Consider the following 22,049-nt stretch of genomic DNA (forward strand, 5'->3'; position numbering starts at 1 on the left):
TTTACAGTATAAACAACAATATTGTAAAGGTAAATGCAAGTCTATTTGTTTATTCTATAGAACTGCACGACAACCTCGCGCTGGTGGAACAGCAGCAGTATTTAACCAACTGCAAGAACAAGAAATTTGCAACATGGTCATAGCCAACAATTCCATCAGGCTAAGAGAGATCCAAAGTGCAATCATAAATGACAATAATATCTTTGCAAATATAAATTCTGTCAGCATTTCCACCATAGACAGAGTTTTAAAAAGACATCAGATGACTATGAAACAGCTCTATAAGGTGCCATTTGAGAGGAACAGTGAAAGAGTCAAGGCGTTGCGGTACCAGTATGTCCAGGTAAACCATTGGTGTGCACTTAGTGAGTTTTCCTGTATTTCTAAGATGCCTGTATTACTTTACTGTAAGTTTCAGAAACCCATAAGAAAATGCATTTACTGTTACATTTTTTTTTCTGTTTCTTCATAGAGAATCATGGAGTTAGAAGTACATGAAATGACCCACATTCTTGTTATTGTGAACTTAGGCTGGGTTTAATCTGTCCAAAGGCCAGAGACGTGGTCGCAATCTCATTGGACACCGAGCCACAATTGACACACCAGGCCAACGTGGGGCCAATATTACAATGTGTGCTGCCATTTCAGAGAATGGTGTGAGCACACATATTCCACGCATTGGGCCCTATAATACCCAACTTCTCCTGGCCTTCCTAAATGCACTTTACAGACACCTGATTCCAGAACAAGAAAGAGGTTTAGTTAGACCACATTTGCCTAATTATGTTGTTGTGTGGGATAATGTCATCTTCCACCGAACCAACAGTGTTAGGGACTGGTTTGCTGCACATGAAAGGATAACAGTGGAATTCCTTCCACCGTACTCTCCATTCCTAAATCCAATAGAAGAGTTTTTTTCAGCATGGAGGTGGAAAGTGTATGATCATAGACCACAAAATCAGATGTCTTTGTTGGATGCCATGAATGCTGCATGTGAGGACATCACAGCTGACCATTGCAGGGGATGGGTGCGGCATTCAAGGAGATTTTTTCCACGGTGTGTGGCAATGGAAAACATCAGATGTGATGTTGATGAAAATCTTTGGCCTGACCAACGTGAGCGACAAGATGTCCACCAAGATTAATTTTTATTTTTTTCCCATGAATGTTATTTGTTTGTTTTTTTGTATTTGTGTAATACACAAATATGAAATGTAAAGTGAAATCTTGTTACTCTTGTCAGTTACTTTACATGTACAGTAATACACTTGTATTGTGTATATACACATGAAGTACAAAAATAAACACTGTACAAATACAAATGTTCATAGACTTTTTTCTTCTACATACTATTGACTTTTCTCAACAAATATGAGATTTTAGTTTAAACCCTTAATTTTCATGGTTGACTGTTGTGGTGAAAAAACAACTAAACATTTTGACCAGTGTGGCTCACACAATGACAAAAATACTTTAGATTTTGGTGGCCTTGGCCAAATTATTGACACAATGACTAGGTTTTGAAGCATGAATTAAATGTTTTGGGTGAGTAACTACTTTTTGCAGACATGCTATAACGTTTTGAAGTTCCTGCAAACAGTTGTGACATTTGCACTCACAGTTTAGAGAATGTTAAGACTGTTTCGAAAAACGTGCCAAAGCAATTGAGAAAAACTGTAACAAGTGGAGAACAAATAAATGATAACACTAAGGAAAACAAAGTAATATTGTGCATTAAAGGGTTAGTTCACCCAAAAATGCTAATTCTGCCATTAATAATTAATGACAGAATTTTCATTTTTGGGTGAACAATCCTTTTAAGTGCCACATCTGTCCCACCCAGCACCAGACATCAAATTTAGCACAAAAATCGACGTTGACAATTGGTCTTTGTTTGGTCCTTCTAAATTTGGCCCAAAAATCACGTTTAATATTGGGTTTTGTTTGGGCCACCTGATTTGATCCTAATTTAGTCCAAAAATAGATGTTGAAAACTGGGCTTTATTTGTTCTGTCTAATTCACCCCAAATTTAGCCTAAGCAGGTTTATTTCGGACCACATATACCCCTATATGGCCATTAGCCTAACGTAAATGTAGCACGTATAGAAATAGTTTCAAGTTCTGTGTCACCGCACATCCCATAATTTTTTTTGTTATTAAGCATCTACGTTCGCAAACCATAGTGTATATTTGGCGTGGCAGAAATCCAGCAAAAAGTGCCCCCTAGTGGCTTATATCTATGATGATAAAACAGTAGCAAAATTCGAGAGCTTGTTGATTGGAATGTGAGAATTTATATTATTATGAAATTTGCACTCACAGCTCTGACGTGGAAAGCTGAATCTTTCGATTTGCACACACACAACTAAACTACAACAACAAGTATGAACTCAAGTTCAACATTTACCTCAGTTTTTACCTGTGTCATCAAAGGGTGCGCAAACAGAACGCCAAGTTACAAACATATCAAACAGAAAAGTATTAAATGTTTTAAACACATTACAGCTATAAAAACTGAGACTCAACATTAAATGCGCACAGCTCTGACTTCTCCCATTAGAATTTTAAAACGGAATAAGCATTATGAATATGATTTGGACCAAATGTTTAACCTTACACCATGTCTACACTGGACGCAATAGTCAATAACAATTATGATCAGATTAAACAAAATCTACAAACTTCCCAACTCGACTTTCCAATTACATATGAGGAATTGACAAAAAAAAAAAAAACCTCAAACCTAAAAAGGTCAAAATTCTTGTGGTCCTGACAGCATTCAAGGTGAAATGCTGAAACACAGCACACCTGAGCTTCAGACAGATGTGCTCAAATTATTCAACCTTGTAGTCAGTTCCGGCTGTTTTCCTGACATTTGGATCCAAGAACTTATTACCCCAATTAACAAGAGTGGACATAAATTGGACCCTAATCATTTCAGAGGCATTTGTGTGAGCAGTAATCTGGGGAAGTTATTTAGCAGCATTTTAAACAATAGAACAGTAAACATACTTAAACACATTGTCCTGAGCCATAGTCAAATTGTCTTTCTTCCAAATTACAGAACTACTGAACACATTTACACCCTACACACCCTAATCAATATGCTTTGTTGATTTCAAAAAAGCATTTGATTCTATTTGGCATGACAGATTATAATACAAACTTTTACAAAGGGGTGTAGGGGGTAACGTTTATGACATTAAAGGCACAATATGTAAGAACTTTGTAATAAAAGATCCAAAAACCACTCGCACAGTGTTAGATATTTCATGTAGTTGAGTACTTTGGTTATCTCAGAAGTTCTCAAGGATTTGTAAATCCAGAGAAATTCCAGTTTTAAAAAATGACTCGTCCCTGGTCATTGTGCCTATCAATGACGCAATATCCGCGCTATCCTCGTTTCCGCTTAGAATACTATGGCAACACATGTGGACAAATGCGAAAGTAGTTATACCGCATGCAGCACGCCACTGTTGTGCATTATCATGGATCACGATTAAGTATGGAAAATAATAATAATAAAAATACAGACATACACCAACTGAGGCAAGAAGGCATTGGTACAAACACAGAAATACAACTAGAATAAATATCGGCGTGGCATTTTTGAAATGGAGAGAGCTTTGCAACAACCTAGGACAGAGGCTCTCGCCTGTCTTTTAATAGACAGCTAAGCATATATATATAATTTATTGTGCAAGTAATAGTCATGTACAGGTGATTTAGGGTGTACTCACACTAGGCAGTTTGAACCGTGCCCGAGTGCGTTTGACCACCAAAGTTGTTTGAAACGGCTTTGGCCGCTACAATGAATGAGTTAGACTTGGCTTTCCATATAAAAGAGGAACAGAAAACCGAAAACTCGAATCGTTCCTTTGCAAGAAGGACGTTTTTGCTGTTTTGCTGACTGGATACGGCAAGAGTTTAATCTATCAGTTCACGAGTTCACGCTTACATATAATTAGCCGGAGAATAGTAGTGCATGTTTGGCGTGCTGTCCGGTGAAGGGCTCCGAGCTCAGGAGTGGCCCGAACCCAGAGTACGTTACCCCCCAATAGGAGTAGCGAGAACTCGGAGTGATGAGATGGGGTGGTGGAGGTTTACTGATAAACCATCGAGTGAATTGAGGTGAGTCAGCTGTATTTAAACCTATGGCGCTGATTGACTTGTGATGTTTACGCTAAGCATCTGACGCGCTTCTCCCAAACTTTGTTAATGAAACATCATTTAGCTCTGCTGGTAGCTAAGCGTGTATTGTTGTGATTGGTCGTGGCGTTATCCAATTGCGTGCAGTTAGAGTTTCAAATGCATGCTTGGTGCCGCCCCTCGAGTTAGGCAGTTTTCATTGCTCGATCCCAGACCCTTAATCTTAATAGATTAGGGTCTGGATTTTTCCAGGCTACCTGAGTCCAACACTGTTCAACATTTACATTCATGAACTAGAGGTGCAGCTGGAACAGTCTACAGCCCCTGGACTGAAAGCCTGATCATCACTGCATCTGGGAGTTTCAGTATAGCAATGAATGCTCTCAAAGATAAAGCTCTATATGCCATTAAGAGAAAGCTCCAAAATATTGAATTACCAATTCCAATTTGGTCTAAAATACTTGATAGTGTAATTCAGCCGATAGCGCTATATGGAAGTGAGGCATGGGGTCCACTTAGTGATCAGAGCTACACTAGATGGGACAGACATTCAACAGAAGCCCAACACAGAATTCTGCTAAATTATTCTAAAATTACAAAGGAGAACACCCAATAACACATGTAGGGCAGAATTAGGCCAATTTCCATTGATCATTAATATACAGAAAAGTCCTACAGAATCGCTACAAACCCGAAAACTGAACACCGAAAAAAGTCCCTTAAGTCAGCAAGTTTTGAGACTTACTAACCTGACTAACTCTACTAACACTAACCAGTCTCAGACCAGCACTGCTTCTCACTCAAACATCAAAATAAATCAAATTAGCAAACAATCTAAAAATATATATCCGGAACTTTGGGATGAAAAAAAAAATCTAAACAAATTAAATTACAACTATATCGAACTATAAAATCAAATTATGAAATGGAAGAAAATCAGGGAGCTCAGTCTAGCCATTGAAACCAGCAGACTCAAAAAGAGCTGGTTACCCATAGAGGAAAGAGTGTGTGCTCACTGCAAGACAGGAGAGATGGAGACAGACTTGCACTTCCTCCTTCACTGCCACAAATTTAAATCAATAAGAGACTGATATTTAAACAAATTTACAAACATCATAAAGAACTTTACAGCAACGACTGAAGCAGAACAAATAAAAAGAATACTAGGAGAGGGACAGACAGCAGCATTGGCTGCAATATATATATATATATATATATATATATTTTTTTTTTTTGCATTTTTCTATCTTTTTTTTTTTTCAAAATTGTCAAAAGTATTCATTCATTTAACATTTACATTTATTATGTATTACACATATATTGTCTTTAGTTTGTTGTACTAATATTTTTCAGATTCTTCTATCTTCTGTGGTATTAAATTATATCAAGGATGGATCATCTTTTGTACCCTTACTGGTAGTCGCCGCATCGCTTTGCTGCGTATTTGCAAATATATTCATGTTTTTGTAGTCAATAATCTTGTGAGAAGCTGTCTTTGACACCATCCGTCACCCACCGAGCGATGCCTCACTATTGGTCTGTCACTGTCAGTGCCAGAATCTAAAGCAGCGTCTCGCTATGGTAAGAGTGCTTTCAGGTGAGAGTTGGGTGAGTGAGAGAGTCACACCACCTGACGCACTGGTCATTCCCATAGATATGGTGTGATGGGACAGCACTCATCACCCAACTCTATACATCGCCATCCAAGACAGCAATCCCACGAGAAGTTGACTACAGAGGCCAATCCATCACCCACTGAGCTCTGTGATAAGAGGAGCTGCGATGCAAAGACTACCAAGTCTGAGTTGTTGGCCAGTAGGCAGTTTATTATTTGTTATTACTTACATTTATTTTTATTTTCTATATTCAAACAAATTCTAATGTTTTGTTTTTTTGTTGTTGGTTTTCTTTTGTGTGTTTTTTTTTTTTTTTTTGAGTTTAAAATTATTTATTGTATAATATTATAAAGTTATTTTCATGTTATTATTATATATTCTATTATTATTACTTGTTATTTCACATTACATTATTGTTATTATTTAATGGATCATCTTAACTAAGTATTTTATAGTGTTTCCATCTGCACCGTAACAGCTAAAGTCCGTCTACATCAGATGCTACATGGTATCAACCTCTTGAATGGATGTTTAATTTTCTGGTCATTTTTTTTTCAGACATTACTGGCGTCAGGAGTCATTGGAGGAGAGGAAATTACGTCATAACCATACTCGCAAATTCTTTATTCACATGTCTATTGTCTAAAACTCTTTTTATATAAGGCTTTCTGTAACAAATTATTTTGCTTTTTAATTTTATTTAAGTCCTTTAAATGTTGTGAAAAATGTTAAAGGTGCATCTACTGTAAAATATTATGCATCTCTATTTTGCATCTTGTGATTATTATTAGTCTGAGTAGTAGTAGTAATAATAATAATAATAATAATGATGATAAGAATAATAATAAGAATAATTTATTATATTATTGTAATATTAATCTTAATTATATGATTTTTGTAATGTTCTTTTGATCCACATGTTAAAACTGATTAGAACACCTGGAAATTTTGGTGTGGTACAAAGAAGATCTGACCAAACTAATTTATACTATTACACTTGGTAAATTGCTGGACTAAACTAAAACTAAACAATCAAATTGGCATTTCAACCACTGACAAATACTTCTGTGTCATTTACATTCTTCCGGCAGAATCCCCTTAACATGACGAGGAATATCTAAATAACATCCACACAAGCCATCTGAGTCTCACAAAGAAAACTCCCACCAACAAACAATGATGACTAAACTAGAAACAAAAACAGAATTAGTGCAGCTCTGCTGAGCCTCAGGCCTGTACATACTTAATGGCAGTATCAGAGGGGATTTGTAGGGTTCACCTGTTGTTCAGGTCTTGAAGCTAGTATAGTGGACTATGCCAACACTTACATGGACCCCTACCTCCTTCAGTGCATTCGCTGTCATACAACAAACTCCATAAAAAATTAACATTTATATTAAGACATACCACACACGAACACAAAACATACTCAAAACCTGTAAAATGTATCAAATCCAGCCAGGATACAGACAGCATAGACAAAAATAAACTAGCTCTCAATACTGAAGAACTGACAAATCTCATCACTACAATTATTAAAGATGGTGTTATTTTGGCTATTAATGAAATTAATTACATATATAACAAAGCAGCATGTAAAACTGTTTTGAAAAAGGCAAAAAATATAGTAAAAAAAAAAACTGCAAAACATGAAAAATTTTTGACTGAGACTAGGGCTGGGCGATTTGGCCTAAAATCAAAATCTCGATTAATTGAACATTTTAACCCGATTACGATTAATGAACGATTATTTTATTCATTAATAAAATTATATTTAATTATATTTAAATAATATTTATTTATTTTGCCCTCATAGTTCACTGTCAAATTTTGTATAGTAAATATGCTCACATATTACAAGTGAGAGATTTTTGAATGAAGGGTGCACACACTATCTACTATCTATGATTATTTATTGAACATCAGTGTTGAACAACTGAAATTAAAGCACACATTGCTTAAAACGAAAAGTCAAATTTTTCTTAAATTAGTGAAAATAAATAACTTGCACTTTTGGAAACAAAATACATTTATAAAATAATAATAAATATTAAAAGTAGAAAATAAGCAGTATCTCTTCTAAATAAAATTACTCTTGTATATCCTGTAAATACTTTTTACTGTATAAATACTGCTTAAGCTCTCCATCGACATGTCGGAGGAATAACGTAACGTAACGGAGCGGGGTCACCTGACTCCACACGCAGTAATGTTTTTAAAGGGAAAGTAATTGAAATAATTGACCTGGAAAAATTTGATCGATTATAGGTTCTGAATGTCGATTTCGATTACTTTTCGATTAATCGCCCAGCCCTAACTGAGACTGCAAAACATTAAGAACTGAAATCTGAAATAGAAAGAACCAAACAATGCTGACATAAGAATTGAATAATGCAAGATACTGTATGTATTGCTTTTTTGCATATTGCTAGTTTGTTTTTAATTGTCAAATGTATTTATCATTTACATTTATTATGCAATAAACATATACACACATTGTTTTTATTATTATTTTGTGTTCATTTATATTGTATTTATTGCATAATATCATAGTTATTTTCATGTCATTCTTATATATTCTATTATTATTATTATTTGTTATTTTATATTACATTGTTGTTAGGTAACACTTTACAATAAGGTTCATTAGTTAAACATTAGTTAATGTATTAACTAACATGAACTAACCATGAGCAATACATTTGTTACTGTATTTACTAATCTTTATTAACATTAGTTAACGCAAATAGTTGTTCATTGTTTGTTCATGTTAGTTCACACTGCATTAACTAATGTTAACAAAATTTTAATAATGTATTAGTAAATGTTGAAATTATCATTAACAAAGATTAATAAATGCTGTATAAGTCCAGTTCATTATTAGCTCATGTTAACTAATGTGGTTAACTAATGTTAACTAATGAACCTTATTGTAAAGTGTTACCGTTGTTATTTATTTGGATCAACTTAACTATTGCAAATTGTAAAAAGTACCGTTTCCTGCACGTTGTTATTCTTTTAATGAACCGGAAGATCATTGAAGACAGGAACAAAGCTAGATATTCAACACAAGAACATTTTATTTTGAGAAATGCAGAACATGAACGTTGGTGTGCTGCTGTGGGCTATGAATGCAACATTTTTTTTTAAAAAACATACTTTTTGGCCAGGCAACATGTTTGATTACGTCGCTTATCACAGGCTGATATTTACACATCACTTTTTATGAATCACGCATCACATTGTATGATTTATCATTCACATTTCAATTTCAGGTTCGGACTGTGGAAATGTTATTCAGTGTCAAGTATGAATAGCTTATAAAGAACAAAACAGGCCGTTTTAACAAGCACCAGATGAGTTTAAAACAAAATCCTTTACGTAAAACAAGGCCATACCTGCACACTTGGTAACTGTGAATATGTTTATCAATGCCTGCCCAATACATTTTTTTGAGAATTCAGAACAACACTTTGAAACTAAAATTAAACAGCATAATACTGATTTGCACCTTAGTCTCATTAAGAAAGTAAAAGTCAATATTTTCTCACAAACATGTACCAGTCACAGAACAGAATCAACTGGTCAGTTTAGGTCGACTGTGACAAAGTTTAGCACCCACTTGAACTAAAGGACTGTATTTTTGACTTGATTGTCATCTCCGTATCAAATCCAAATACTCCTCTCAAGAACATTTCATGCAGAAGGCAGTTCAACTGCTGAACTTTCATAACATTTTGTTCTTTTAGAAAAATGTTTGAAATATTAAAAAAATAATAATAAAACTGAAAAATGCCTGAAAATCGAGCCAACAGTCTCTGCGAGATCCCAACTGGTGGGCGTACGTGGATATTCAGCGAAGCTGGGAGATCATGGTAATGTGGTGTGTTGATCAGCGAGCGTCTGGTTGTGTTGGGAAACTCATATGCAGGTAATTGAATGCCTTGTGAGAAAAAAAAGCATTTTGGTTTATGTTAAAATAGCAGAAATACTGTGATTTCTCTAATGGAAAATGAGGTTGAAAACCCATTAAAGATTTATGTTATTTAAAAAATGTACTTTGTTTTATGCATATTTTGGACTGTGGGGGCACCATTATTTCTGTGACGTAAAACAGTTGCACTTGGTGAGCTACTTGCACTATCTGTTGCTTTTTTTTACTGCAACACAACTGATACAATGACCACAGCTCCTGAAAGCGCCTATAAGGCTTAAACCACAAGCCATACAATCGATTTTCCCTACAAGGAGTCTAAACTCCCCGGATATCAGCTTCAGTGGTTATGGCGTCATAACAAGCATCGCATGTTTACATCCTGAGAGGCTTAGCATCTAGCATTTCTTGTCTCTGCTGTTTGTAAGCTCTTTCAGTAGCTGTGGTCTACTAAAAGCCTCAAAGGCATCAGGGCTAAAGTAGAGAGAACAAAGACGCAGGTCTTTAGGAAGTTTTATTCAATGTTTTCTCCTCTTCTTAGTGCTAGGAAAAGCAGTGAAGACATACATCACTTCTCTTATTGCACAATGTGGCATCATATCAGTATTTTAGTTTCCGAATTTCCGGTAAAATAAAATTCCAGGACTTTTCAAGCACTATTTTTTTTATTTTTAAGGACTTTGATCAAAGGTCTCACTTATGGTTTGATGTTTCCTACTGTGTAACAAAAAAAAAGTCAGCGAAACCGCTCTGAAGTCCCTTTCTGAATCAATTTATGAAATGATTAACGATTCATGCTCTTAGGTTCCAATCTAAAGCAAAAGATTTGCAAACCCGCTCCGAAGTTCCAATCTCAAACTAATAATTCATAATCCATGCTTCCAAGTTCCGATCTGAACCATCATTTCTGATCAGGACTCGAATAATTTAATTTGCAGAATGATTCAAGAACCTGCTCTAAAGCTCGGATCTAAATCAAATGATTTGCGATACGCGCTCCAAAGTCCCAATCTGAATCAAGAACCTGCTCTGAAGCGCAGATCTAAATCACATGATTCGCAATATGCACTTTGAAGTCCCAACCTGAATTAAATGTTTTACGATACGCAAAGTTCCGATCTAAATCAAATGATTCGCGATCCACCTTCCAAAGTTCCGATCTGAATAATGATTCGCGAACCATCCTTTCAGATCAGGACTTGGAGCGTGGTTTGCGAATCGTGAATCATTTTATTTGCGGAATGACTCAAAAACCGACTCAGAAGTTCCGATCTAAATCAAATGATTTGCGAACCCACTCCGAAGTCCTGATCTAAATCAAGTGATTCGCGATACACAGAGTTCCAATCTAGGTCAAAATAGTTTGCGAACCCACTCTGAAGTCCTGATCTAAATCAAATGATTCGCAATATGCACTCTGAAGTCCCAATCTGAATCGAATGATTTACGATACGCAAAGTTCCAATCTAAATCAAATAATTCTCAATCCACCCTCTGAAATCCCTATCTGAATAATGATTTGAGAACCATCCTTTCAGATCAGGACTTGGAGCGTGGTTTGTGAATCGTGAATCATTTTATTTGCGGAATGACTCAAAAACCGACTCAGAAGTTCCGATCTAAATCAAATGATTTGCGAACCCACTCCGAAGTCCTGATCTAAATCAAATGATTCGCAATCCACCCTCCGAAATCCTGATCTGAATAATGATTCGAGAACCATCCTTTCAGATCAGGACTCAGAGCATGGTTTGCAAATTGTGAATCATTTTATTTTTGCGGAATGATTCAAGAACCGACTCTGAAGTTCCGATCTGAATCAAATGATTCGTGAACCCACTCCGAAGTCCTGATCTAAATCAAATGATTCGCAAATGATTCGCTGATCTAAATCAAATGATTCGCAATTTGAAGGCCCTATCTGAATCAATTGATTCACGATACACAATCCAATCAGAGCACTTCTAAACAGTGAATCATGTTGCAATGAAATAGTTTTTAAATGGTTTTTAAAATCATTACAAATGATGTTAAAATTCGAAAATGAATGGCTTGAAAATGAAAGTTACAAGTTTGAATCAATCAGGGCGGTTCCAACTTAAATGACTGGACTGATTCATCTGTACCTCTTCTTGTGTCTTCAGCCATGTTTATACGACACTGTCAGTACTACTACTGGTTTAGCTCCAAAATCTTTTTTTTTTTTATTCCATGAATATTGCATGAAAAGATATGTGCTTATTGAAAAAAAGAACACTTATTTCATAGATACATTATCTTTCAATAATTCAAGCACTTTTCAAGTACCTTGTCAGGATTATTGCTATTTTTTTAAGTTTTCCAGTCCTTAAATTTCAAAAAGTAAAATTCAAGCACTTTAAGCACCTTGTACGAACCCTGGAGTTGTTTTGTGGTAAAAATAGCAACAGGTAGCGGCAGTAGCTCACGAGTGCAACCATTTCACAACATTAAAATAATGTTACCCCCCATAGTCTAAAATATGTATAAAACGATGTGAATTTTTCATGGGTTTTCTACTACATATTTCAGTAAAATACATAATTTATGTTATATTAACACATACAAGTCCTATTACCTGGACTTCCATTTAACCATTTGCTTACCTTTGCTATACTTCCTGTTTTTCATCATTGCAATTCCCCTCTTGTTTGAGTGTGTCGCCCTCATTAGATGTTTCCTCCACGTGAGCCAACATGTCGGCCATCAAGGCTTCCTCCAACCGCTTCCGCACACTGTACACCAGCTCCTCTTGCTTTCTGTGAACATCAAATTCAAGTCTTACATAAATATCCCACACACATGATACTGTGCATCAATCAAAGGGCTAAAATACCTGATGTCCTCGTCTGTGACGATGAAGGCCTTGCAGAGAGGCTGAGCCGTGTTGAGCCACACGCCGGGGTTCTTCTCCACAGCGGCGGACAGCTGGCCCGTGATGGGAGCCGCACTGGTGTGAAGAGCGCTGGCGATAGCTGACAACAAGGTCTTATCTGTGCAGCCAGGGCCCACTCCTTTAGTGATGTGAAATATTATAAACTTAATTAATTTTATCTGTATTTGACATATTTTAGATATCATATTACGATGCTACAAGAAATTAATATGACAAATTAAGCAAGGACACAATAAATTGACAAAAGTAAGAGAAAAGACATTTAAAATGTTACAAAAGATTCCTTTTTCAAATAAATACCATTCGCAGCAAATCAGAATATTAGAATGATTTCTGAAGGATCACATGACTGGAGTAATGACACTAAAAATTCAGCTTTGAAATCAGGAATGAATTACATTTTAAAATATATTAAAATAGAAAACCATTTTTTAAACAGTAAAAATATTTCAGAATTTTACTGTTTTTGCTGTACTTTGTATCAAATAAAACCATGCTTGGTGAGCAAAAGAGACTGCCTTAAAAAAACATTAAAAATCTTACAGTTCAAAAACTTTTGACTGATAGTTTAGATTACCACATTGACTTCTACTTTGAAATTGTCAACAGTTGTTCTTATATACCCTGACCTTCAGTCTGTTTACCTGTTTCACATTAGCGTGCTAATTCCTATGTATAAATATCCCTCTGTTTGGGCCTGGTCTGCTGTTGTTTATGTACTCTGGCTTACTTCTGATTAGTTTTTGTTTGCTTATCTCGTTTTCGTCAGATTTCACAAAGTAATGGAATATTGACTCTCATTTATTCTTGATTAAAATCAACACTTAGATTACGTTCCTCATCTCGCCCAGACGTACCTTGTAAGCCTTTGGGGAGATCCATTGTTTTCACTAACTCCTCTGCTATGTCAAAGGCATTGAGGCCACTCAACTTCTTCTCCCAGAAGAGCTGTAGATAGATTAAATATATTAAAAATATATTAGCATTGTGTCACTATGACAAACTATTATCGATGAGTAAAACCTAGATTAGATGAGTATTACCTGTCTGGGCTGGTCAATAGCCTTCTGTGGGTCTGTTTTAACCTTATTGCTGGGGTGGTTGGTAACTTTTGTGACAGGCTGTTTGAAGATGGAGGCTGTCTGTCGTACTGGGAGGGATGTGTTCAGGTCAGGTTTACCCTATTAAAGACATAACATCCTTTATTTCCCTGACAAAAAACTGAGACAAAGAAAAAATAACTTTTTTTCATCAATCAGTCATATTGGCGGCACTGAACGTAAACAGTGCAACTGAATCGAACAAAACTCGCATATTTTGCTGATTATTACTGCTGAAAATGGTCAATTATTGTCATGTTTTGGGCTGTACTAATCGGTCAGACTGAGAAAAACATTTGGAGTACTAAAGACTGACAAAAGTTATAACAAATCAAGCAGAAAAGTGCAAAAAACTGAGCAACAAAGGTATTTGTGGTTGGCCAAACTGAACCAGGATTTCCAGGGCAAACATCTTGACAACATTCGTGTTTTCTCTTATCATTTCCAGTCAGGTAGGTGAATTATTAGGCTAATATCTTAATTAATACTGCTCATACGTATCTTTAACCACCTATTAACTTTAGTTTGTCAAAATATTGCACCCTTTCCTGCTTACTAAGTCCTTCTCTATACGATTTAGTCGCTTCCACACGTTTTTCCATGGTTTAGACAGCATAAATTAGCAGAACAACGTCTTCAGTACATTTACGATGCAGTCCATGCTGTTGTTTACATCCGAGTATCGCCAATATGGACACGCATCCAGGTAACTGACTAAATTGTGACATAAGTGCAAACCCTCTATTGTTGCAAGCCAACCAGCTTGACCAGTAAAACTGGCTTGAAATAGCCTTAAAGAAATAGTTTTTGCTGCTCATGTACTCACCCTAAGGCTATCCAAGATGTAGAGCGACATGTTTAGCATTGGATGTGAGTGGGTGCTATCAGAATGAGAGTCCAAACAGCTGATAAAAACATCACAATAATCCACAACACGAATCCAGTCCATTATTGAACATCTTGTGAAGTGAAAAGCTGCATGTTTGTGAGAAACAAATCCATAATTAAGGCATTTTAATTAGAAACCGTTGCTTTTGGACAAAATTTCTGTATTCCACAATAACGTGTCCTCCAGTGAAAAACTGTCCTCTGTTGTCCACTCACATCAAAATTGACCAACATATTTGTTTAGAACTCCTTTTTAGACTGTTTTTGCTTGTAAACAGTCCATATTTCTCTCTCGATTCAGACAGAAAAACTGACACAGCTTTTGCTTCACAAGATGTTAACTGATGGACTGGAGTCGTTTAGATTATTGGTGTATTATTGTGATGTTTTTATCTATTTGAGAGCTATTTGGACTCTCAGTCACAGCACCCATTCACTGTAGATAGATCCACTGGTGAGAAAGTTTTCTAATGCTAAATTTCTCCAAACCTGTTCCAGAAACAAACTCATGTACAGCTTGGATGTCCTGTAGGGTGTGAAAACTTTTGCCAACTTAAATTTTTGAGTGAACTATTCCTTTAATTGGTTTTAAATGTCATCCAGAGATCATTTCTTTGTCAGTTCATATTTTCATATTCAGAAAATGGACTCAAGTCTCTCACCTTAGTCTGGCTATTGTTGTCGTATCGGGGTCGCTGTCTGGTCTTGTTCAGTTTGCTCATGAGCATCTTGCCTGTGCGGAAATCAAAGGAGCTGAGATCCATAGAGTTGCCAAGGTAACGGGCCAATTGAGGCTTACTCCGGAACTTCTTCCCAGTGGGGCTGGCGAGGGGGGAGCAAAATAGGACACATCTTAGAGATCTGATAAACCAGTAAGGATGCACATTTGGAAAGAGAATGGGTTATGGTGACGGCAGTTGCATACGGATATTAACACACAATATATACGCAAACAATGACATGCAATGCCTAACTTGGAACGAATTCTGATAAATCCCAAGCCTGTGATGACAAAATGACAATGTTATTAGACCATGAATACTGTGAGGACTAGACGCGTTCTGCCTCTTAACACTGACAATTATGACGGCATTAAAATCACATTAAAAATGCCATTTTAATGCTTGAAACACACATGAATTGATAGGATTTTGAATGCAAATACCTGTTTAATTAATATATAGTATATACAGTTAAAGTCAAAAATTTACATACACCTTGCAGAATCTGCAAAATGTTAATTATTTTACCAAAATAAGAGGGATCATACAAAATGCATGTTATTTTGTTATTTAGTACTGACCTGAATAAGATATTTCACATAAAAGATGTTTACATATAGTCCACCAGAGCAAATAATAGTTGAATTTATAAAAATGACCCCGTTCAAAAGTTTACATACACTTGATTCTTAATACTGTGTTGTTACCTGAATGATCCACGGATGGTTTTTGTTGTTGTTTAGTGGTGGTTGTTCATGAGTCCCTTGTTTGTCCTGAACAGTTAAACTGCCCGCTGTTCTTCAGAAAAATCCTTCAGCTCCCACAAATTTTTTGGTTTTTCAACATTTTTATGTATTTAAACCCTTTCCAACAATGGCTGTATGATTTTGAGATCCATATTTTCACACTGAGGACAACAAACTTTTTGAATTTGAGGATCAGGGTAAATTTAACTTATTGTGTCTTCTGGGGAACATGCAAGTATATTCTGTAGCTTCTGAAGGGTAATACTAAATGGAAAAAAAATATGATATTCAGGCAAAATACGAAACATTTACAAATCTTCATTCAGTTCAAAAGTTTTCACCCCCTGCTTCTTAATGCATTGGTTTTCCTTCTGAAGCATCAGTGAGTGTTTGAACCTTCTGTAATAGTTGTGTATGAGTCCCTCAGCTGTCCTCAGTGTGAAAAGATGGATCTCAAAATTATACAGTCGTTGCTGAAAAAGGGTTCAAATACACAAGATGAAAAACCAAAGAATTTGTGGGACCTGAAGGATTTTTCTGAAGAACAGCGGGCAGTTTAACTGTTCAGGACAAACAAGGGACTCATAAACAACTACCACTAAACCTAAAAACACACAGCTGTGGATCATTCAGGTAAGAATCAAGTGTATGTAAACTTTCGAACATGGTTATTTTTATAAATTCAACTATTATTTCATTTTGTGGACTATATGTAAACATCTTTTATGTGAAATATCTCATTCAGGTCAGTACTAAATAAAAAAAACAACATGCATTTTGTATAATCCCTCTTATTTTGGTAAAATAATTAACATTTTGCATGTTCTGCGAGGTGTATGTAAACTTTTGACCTTAACTGTATACATATATTGCATTTAAAATAACTGTAACCTAGTCTAAAGTAATAATAATAATAAATATATTCTTACTTGTAAACACAATTAACTTTCTTATAAATGTAGTACGAATACAATCCTGTAGTGTCTAGGGTTTTCAAACACTTGCACTAGACATCTTCCTTTTAAGTGCCCTACCAAGCTTTGTAAGCTGTTCTTGTCAATCTAATCCACCAAATGTTTACATTTGTTTCGCATAGTTTAAGATAATAGTAACACTGTTTGTCTAGATCTCAGCGTGCAATTGACGTTCTTCGCTGAGCAGTTGCACTTGTTTTGTCAAACAAACCCAGTCCTTTCAATCACAATCACGATCTGTTAATTTTAGTTGTTAGTTGACACAAGTGTGATGCAAAGATGAGTTGACTGAATACTCTGCATGATGGTACCATGAAGATTTCGTGCTTGTTTCGAGTTCATGCACAACTCTGGACAGACGTATTTGGGTTTTAGTCAATGGCTCTTCAAGCTTGTCAAGGCGTGCAGACATGTAACAACAGAGATGTTTTTTTTTAATTGATTAAATAATACGATACCACAAACTATACAAACGACCTGCCTCCCCCCTCTCTCGCCTCTGTTCTTCCTCTTCTTCCTCACCTCTGCTAAAAAAAGAACAGTCATGTCTATTTATGACATGTTGTTGATTGGGAATCCTTGGAAATCCTTGGAAATAGGGTTATTCAGACCAGAACAGTTAATAATTCCAATGGAATAGAAAAATGTAAAAGAGATCCAAAAGAATCACCATTTTTAACTGCCCGTAAAATTTTTTGCATAAAAACTCAAGTCAATTGTGAATGTAAACAAATGCATTATTAGACATATTGACATTCACAGAATGAGACATAATTTGTTCACTTTACCATGATAAAAACCAATGGAATTACCTGGTTCTTTTGAATGGTTCTGCTGAAACAACTCTTTTAGGCTCATTCACACCAAGAAGGATAACTATAAAGACAACTAGCAGACAATATTGTCTGTTTTTTTTTAAGTGCATGGTGGTCTGCCGCTTTAAATTTTCAAGCTTGTTACATAAGGATTGATTCTTGAATGTTTTTATCGTTCATCAGCTCCAAATATCGTTCTGAAAGTAATTTTAACGATAACGTTTCTCGTAAAGATGACGATAAAGATAATAGTTAAAAAAAACTGTGCTCAGTATTTAAAAAAAAATAGCATAATGATATAGTCACAGAGAAACAATGCCATTGGAATCACTTTTAGAAAGTTTTTTTTCCAGCGGATGAACGCTAAAAACATGGACAGCCAATCAGAATCAATCCAGCTATAACAAGCTCAAGAATTTAAAGCAAGTGTGCGCTTAGAATGAACAGACGAGATCCGTTGGTGTGGACACTAATAGTGATCTTTATCGTTATCTGTATAGTTATCGTATTACTATAAAGATAACGATAAAGATTAGGAATGTTAGTTTCTGTTATTTTTCCTAACTGAATTAAATGACCAACATTTGTTTTCCAGGGATTGATTTTACATGCACAAAAAGCGGCAAACAACAATGATTCACATGGTCACATCACACACCTTCAGCGCTTCTGCGAGCAGATCAATAAAAACAAATCTTTGTGCTCTTGTAAAATAAAGAAAAATAGGATGCCGCTTTTAGCCGGCTTGGTTTCCTTTTGCACACCACATAAATCAACTGTACTTCATACTAGCTACTTGTTGCAGTTTTTTGTAAAAAAAAAATAAAAATAAAAATACACCATATTGCCAAAAGTATTGGGACACCCCCTTCTAATGAACAGGTTTGACTACTTTAGTAATTTCCATGAGTACAAATCTTTCTGTTTAAGCATATAATTATATTCTACGGTATTGTGTGCTTCCAATTTTTTAGCAACAGTTTGGACAGGACAGGTGTTTGGTGAAGAGTTCACTTTCAGAACAAAAATTTACAGATAATGTACTCACCCCCTTGTCATCCAAGATGTTCATGTCTTTCTTTCTTCAGTTGTAAGGAATTTTTTTTTTTTGAGTAAATCATTTCAGGATTTCTCTCCATATAGTGGACTTCTATGGTGCCCCCGAGTTTGAACTTCCAAAATGCAGCTTCAAAGGGCTCTACATGATCACAGCCGAGGAAAAAAGGGTCTTATCTAGCAAAATGATGGGCTATTTTCTAAAAAAAAAAAAAATACAATTTATATACTTTTTAACCTCAAAGAGCGTTAGAGATTAAAAAGTATATAAATTGTAAATGTTTTTAGAAAATAACCAATCATTTCACTAGATAAGACCCTTCTTCCTCGGCTGTGATCATGTAGAGCCCTTTGAAGCTGCATTTAAACTGCATTTTGGAAGTTCAAACTCGGGGGCACCACAGAAGTCCATTATCTGGAGAGAAATCCTGAAATGTTTTCCTCAAAAAACACCATTTCTTTACGACTGAAGAAAGAAAGACATGAACATCTTGGATGACAAGGGGGTGAGTACATTATCTGTATATTCTTGTTCTGAAAGTGAACTACTCCTTTAAGGTCTGCATTTAAAGACACACCAGAGGTGTTCAGCTGGGATTAGGACTTGGCTTTATGCAGACCAGTCAAGTTCTTTCACATTGTCTGAATCAATAATTTCTTTTTTAACCTTGCTTTATTCACAGATGCATTGTCATGACAGGAAAAAAAGGGTCATGTCCAAACTTTAAATTCTCTTGATTCTGATTGGGTATTAATGTTTTTATCATTATTTTATCAGCTGGGAAAAAAACGTGATTCCAACAATATGGTTTCTCCGTCTTTATCGTTATAGCTGTGGTGTGGACTTTGGTTTTCTCTAATTTTGTGAATGATTTTTAGGACTATACTTTCTCGTTATTTTATAGTCATCTTCCTTCGTCCTATAGTCCTTCATCAGAAACTGTACAAATTTCACACATTTCTGCAAACCTAATTAAGCAAAAAGAGTTTTATTCAGAGCAACAGCTTTAAACGTAAAGTTTTTCAAACAAATTGATGAAACGTTTAACAGTCAGTGTCTAAACTAACTTTGTTAAAACGAATCTGACTTGTCAACACTACTGTTATGATGTCTGACTCCTTTCACAAACCCTCTTCTGAACAGCTTGTTTCAAAGAAAAAAATCAGCTGTTGCCATGGTTACCACTACAGACAAAGGTTATTTGTCTGTTTTTCAGTATGTATTCATTTACATGCATTTAGTGCACTTTGACTCTCTCTCTCTCTCTCGTTCAGCTGATATTTAGTGCACTTTGACACCACCTCTTTAACAAACCTGTAAAATAACTTTGCAATCTAAACCAGTCTAGCCGAATGCTTAGACAAAAAAAGAGGCAATTCAATTTGGATTCGATTCACAAGCTCAATTGACATGCACCCCCACCCCCTTCTGAAATAAAGCACACAAAATCCTCTCCACAGCTGGGCCTACTTTTACATGACAATCCCCCCTCTGTACTCAGTACCTAACATAACCCACATGGCTTTGCTATGCTCCCATAGCATTACACTCCCACTTTTTTACTCCATGATGTTCAGGGAATTTCTGACATGCAAAAACTACAAAAGACATACGTATCAGTGTCTACATTAAATAATGTTGCTTTGTCACTTGGCAAAACGTTCCGCCGAAACAAATGGTCACTTTGGCTTCTTCAGCTCAATGAAAGATTCCTCCGCTTGGAAAATAGGCTACACTTATGCCTCATGCATCATACAGATGCCATAAACCTGTAGTGGCACTCGTGGAATAATAAATGTATGCGTATTTTCGTTGCAGACATTGCTGCAATTCCGGCATGTCTTTGTAATGTCACCTCAGTGTCATATTTCGCGTAACCTCGACCAATTGTGAATGTAAACAAATGCATTACCAGCAAAACCGGAGACATTTTAGGTCACATCTTTTATCCAGAAACTGAATGAAAGGCTATGTGTTAGTAAAAGGAACATCGTGTGCTAAAATGACATTCGCGGAACGTAAACAGATGCTGCACCTGGTCCAGCGCGACGTTAAAAAAAGGTTAAATAAACAGTTTATTTAGCAAAAAACATTCATGTTTAAACAAAACACGCTTCTAAATGCTAATTTTATATGTTCGTAAGTGTAGCCGTGCAGGTCGCTTTGTTACTCCATTACATTAACGTAATTAGTTATCATAGGCTATTCGCGTTTTCTTTCTTAGTAAGATCGCCGATTGAAAGCACTGCGCAAACTAGTAGCCCCGGCAAAACGGAGACTAGTCCAACGATACTCAAATTAACAAAAGCGTTCGCTTTGCTTGTAACGTTAAACCACCGTGAAGATAAATGCAGATGCGAGTCGCGTTTTAAAACGGTTGCGATATTAAATCGGTTATACTTACTCGTTTTTCTCCATCGCGCATTCTCTGTTGGTGTCGCCTTTTTTGTGAATGTTAAATCCCCCTCTCTTCCTCTATACTTTCACTCCCCTCCCCCTTCAATGAGACAAATGAAAGACATTATGCCCGATTAGGGTAGACTTAACGAGACAAAGCCCTGTGGTAGTCGGGTAACCATAAACCACATGATGGCAATACAATACAATGCACTGTTTTGTTTTCATCTCTCGTTATTTAATCGAAGATTGTATGTTTTCATATTATACAGGTCGGTTTACTTTACAGTATGTTGTAGGATGCATTTAGCGGCTTAGCTTTGTTACATCATTTCAAACCATGTAAGATATTATCTTGTTATTACTATTTTTTACTTATTTGAACTGCAGTTCACTACTTGTTCTGGAGGTTTCTGTTTAAGAAGTTGCACAGTACGTTTCCTGCGTAAGTCTGGTGGGATTTTAAAACGTCCTACAGGAAATCCCAGACGAAAATCCTGTGGGATTGTACTGGAATACGGTGTGCAGGTTGCAGGGTTTTTCCTTTGAGGATTTCGGGAGGGTGGCTTTTTTGTGAGAGGCATTTTGGCGGAAACCATGGTTTCCATGGTAACATTTTGTATGGGGAAGAAAGCAAGATGCCTCCTCGAAGAGGCGCTGATTTCCATCCGCATGAATTTATTAAGAAGTACAAGGAACATGTTCAAAAACTATCAAAACTATGGAAGCCCGTTTC

The 22,049-nt window shown here is 36.0% G+C and overlaps 1 protein-coding gene across 3 annotated transcripts; it reads right to left on the reverse strand.

The window, feature by feature from the left end:
• Window positions 1-8,822: 8,822 nt before the first annotated feature.
• On the reverse strand, window positions 8,823-21,463 carry mbd3b (methyl-CpG binding domain protein 3b). 3 transcript variants are annotated; one of them, XM_073844054.1, is made up of 8 exons: window positions 21,321-21,411; window positions 17,503-17,571; window positions 15,265-15,424; window positions 13,658-13,795; window positions 13,472-13,562; window positions 12,555-12,732; window positions 12,325-12,477; window positions 8,823-9,709 (listed from the first exon to the last, which is right to left on the reverse strand). In XM_073844054.1, exons 1-7 carry the CDS (start codon window positions 21,332-21,334, stop codon window positions 12,330-12,332), a joined length of 798 nt encoding a protein of 265 aa, XP_073700155.1. In that variant the 5' UTR covers window positions 21,335-21,411; the 3' UTR covers window positions 8,823-9,709; window positions 12,325-12,329. The 3 variants fall into 3 exon arrangements, with proteins under 3 accessions (XP_073700155.1, XP_073700156.1, XP_073700157.1); XM_073844055.1 differs by having other exon boundaries at window positions 17,503-17,568; window positions 21,321-21,387; XM_073844056.1 differs by lacking the exon at window positions 17,503-17,571 and having other exon boundaries at window positions 21,321-21,463.
• Between the last annotated feature and the right edge of the window lie 586 nt (window positions 21,464-22,049).

This window comes from Garra rufa, chromosome 7, assembly GCF_049309525.1.
Source record: "Garra rufa chromosome 7, GarRuf1.0, whole genome shotgun sequence".
Classification (NCBI taxonomy): Eukaryota; Metazoa; Chordata; class Actinopteri; order Cypriniformes; family Cyprinidae; genus Garra; species Garra rufa.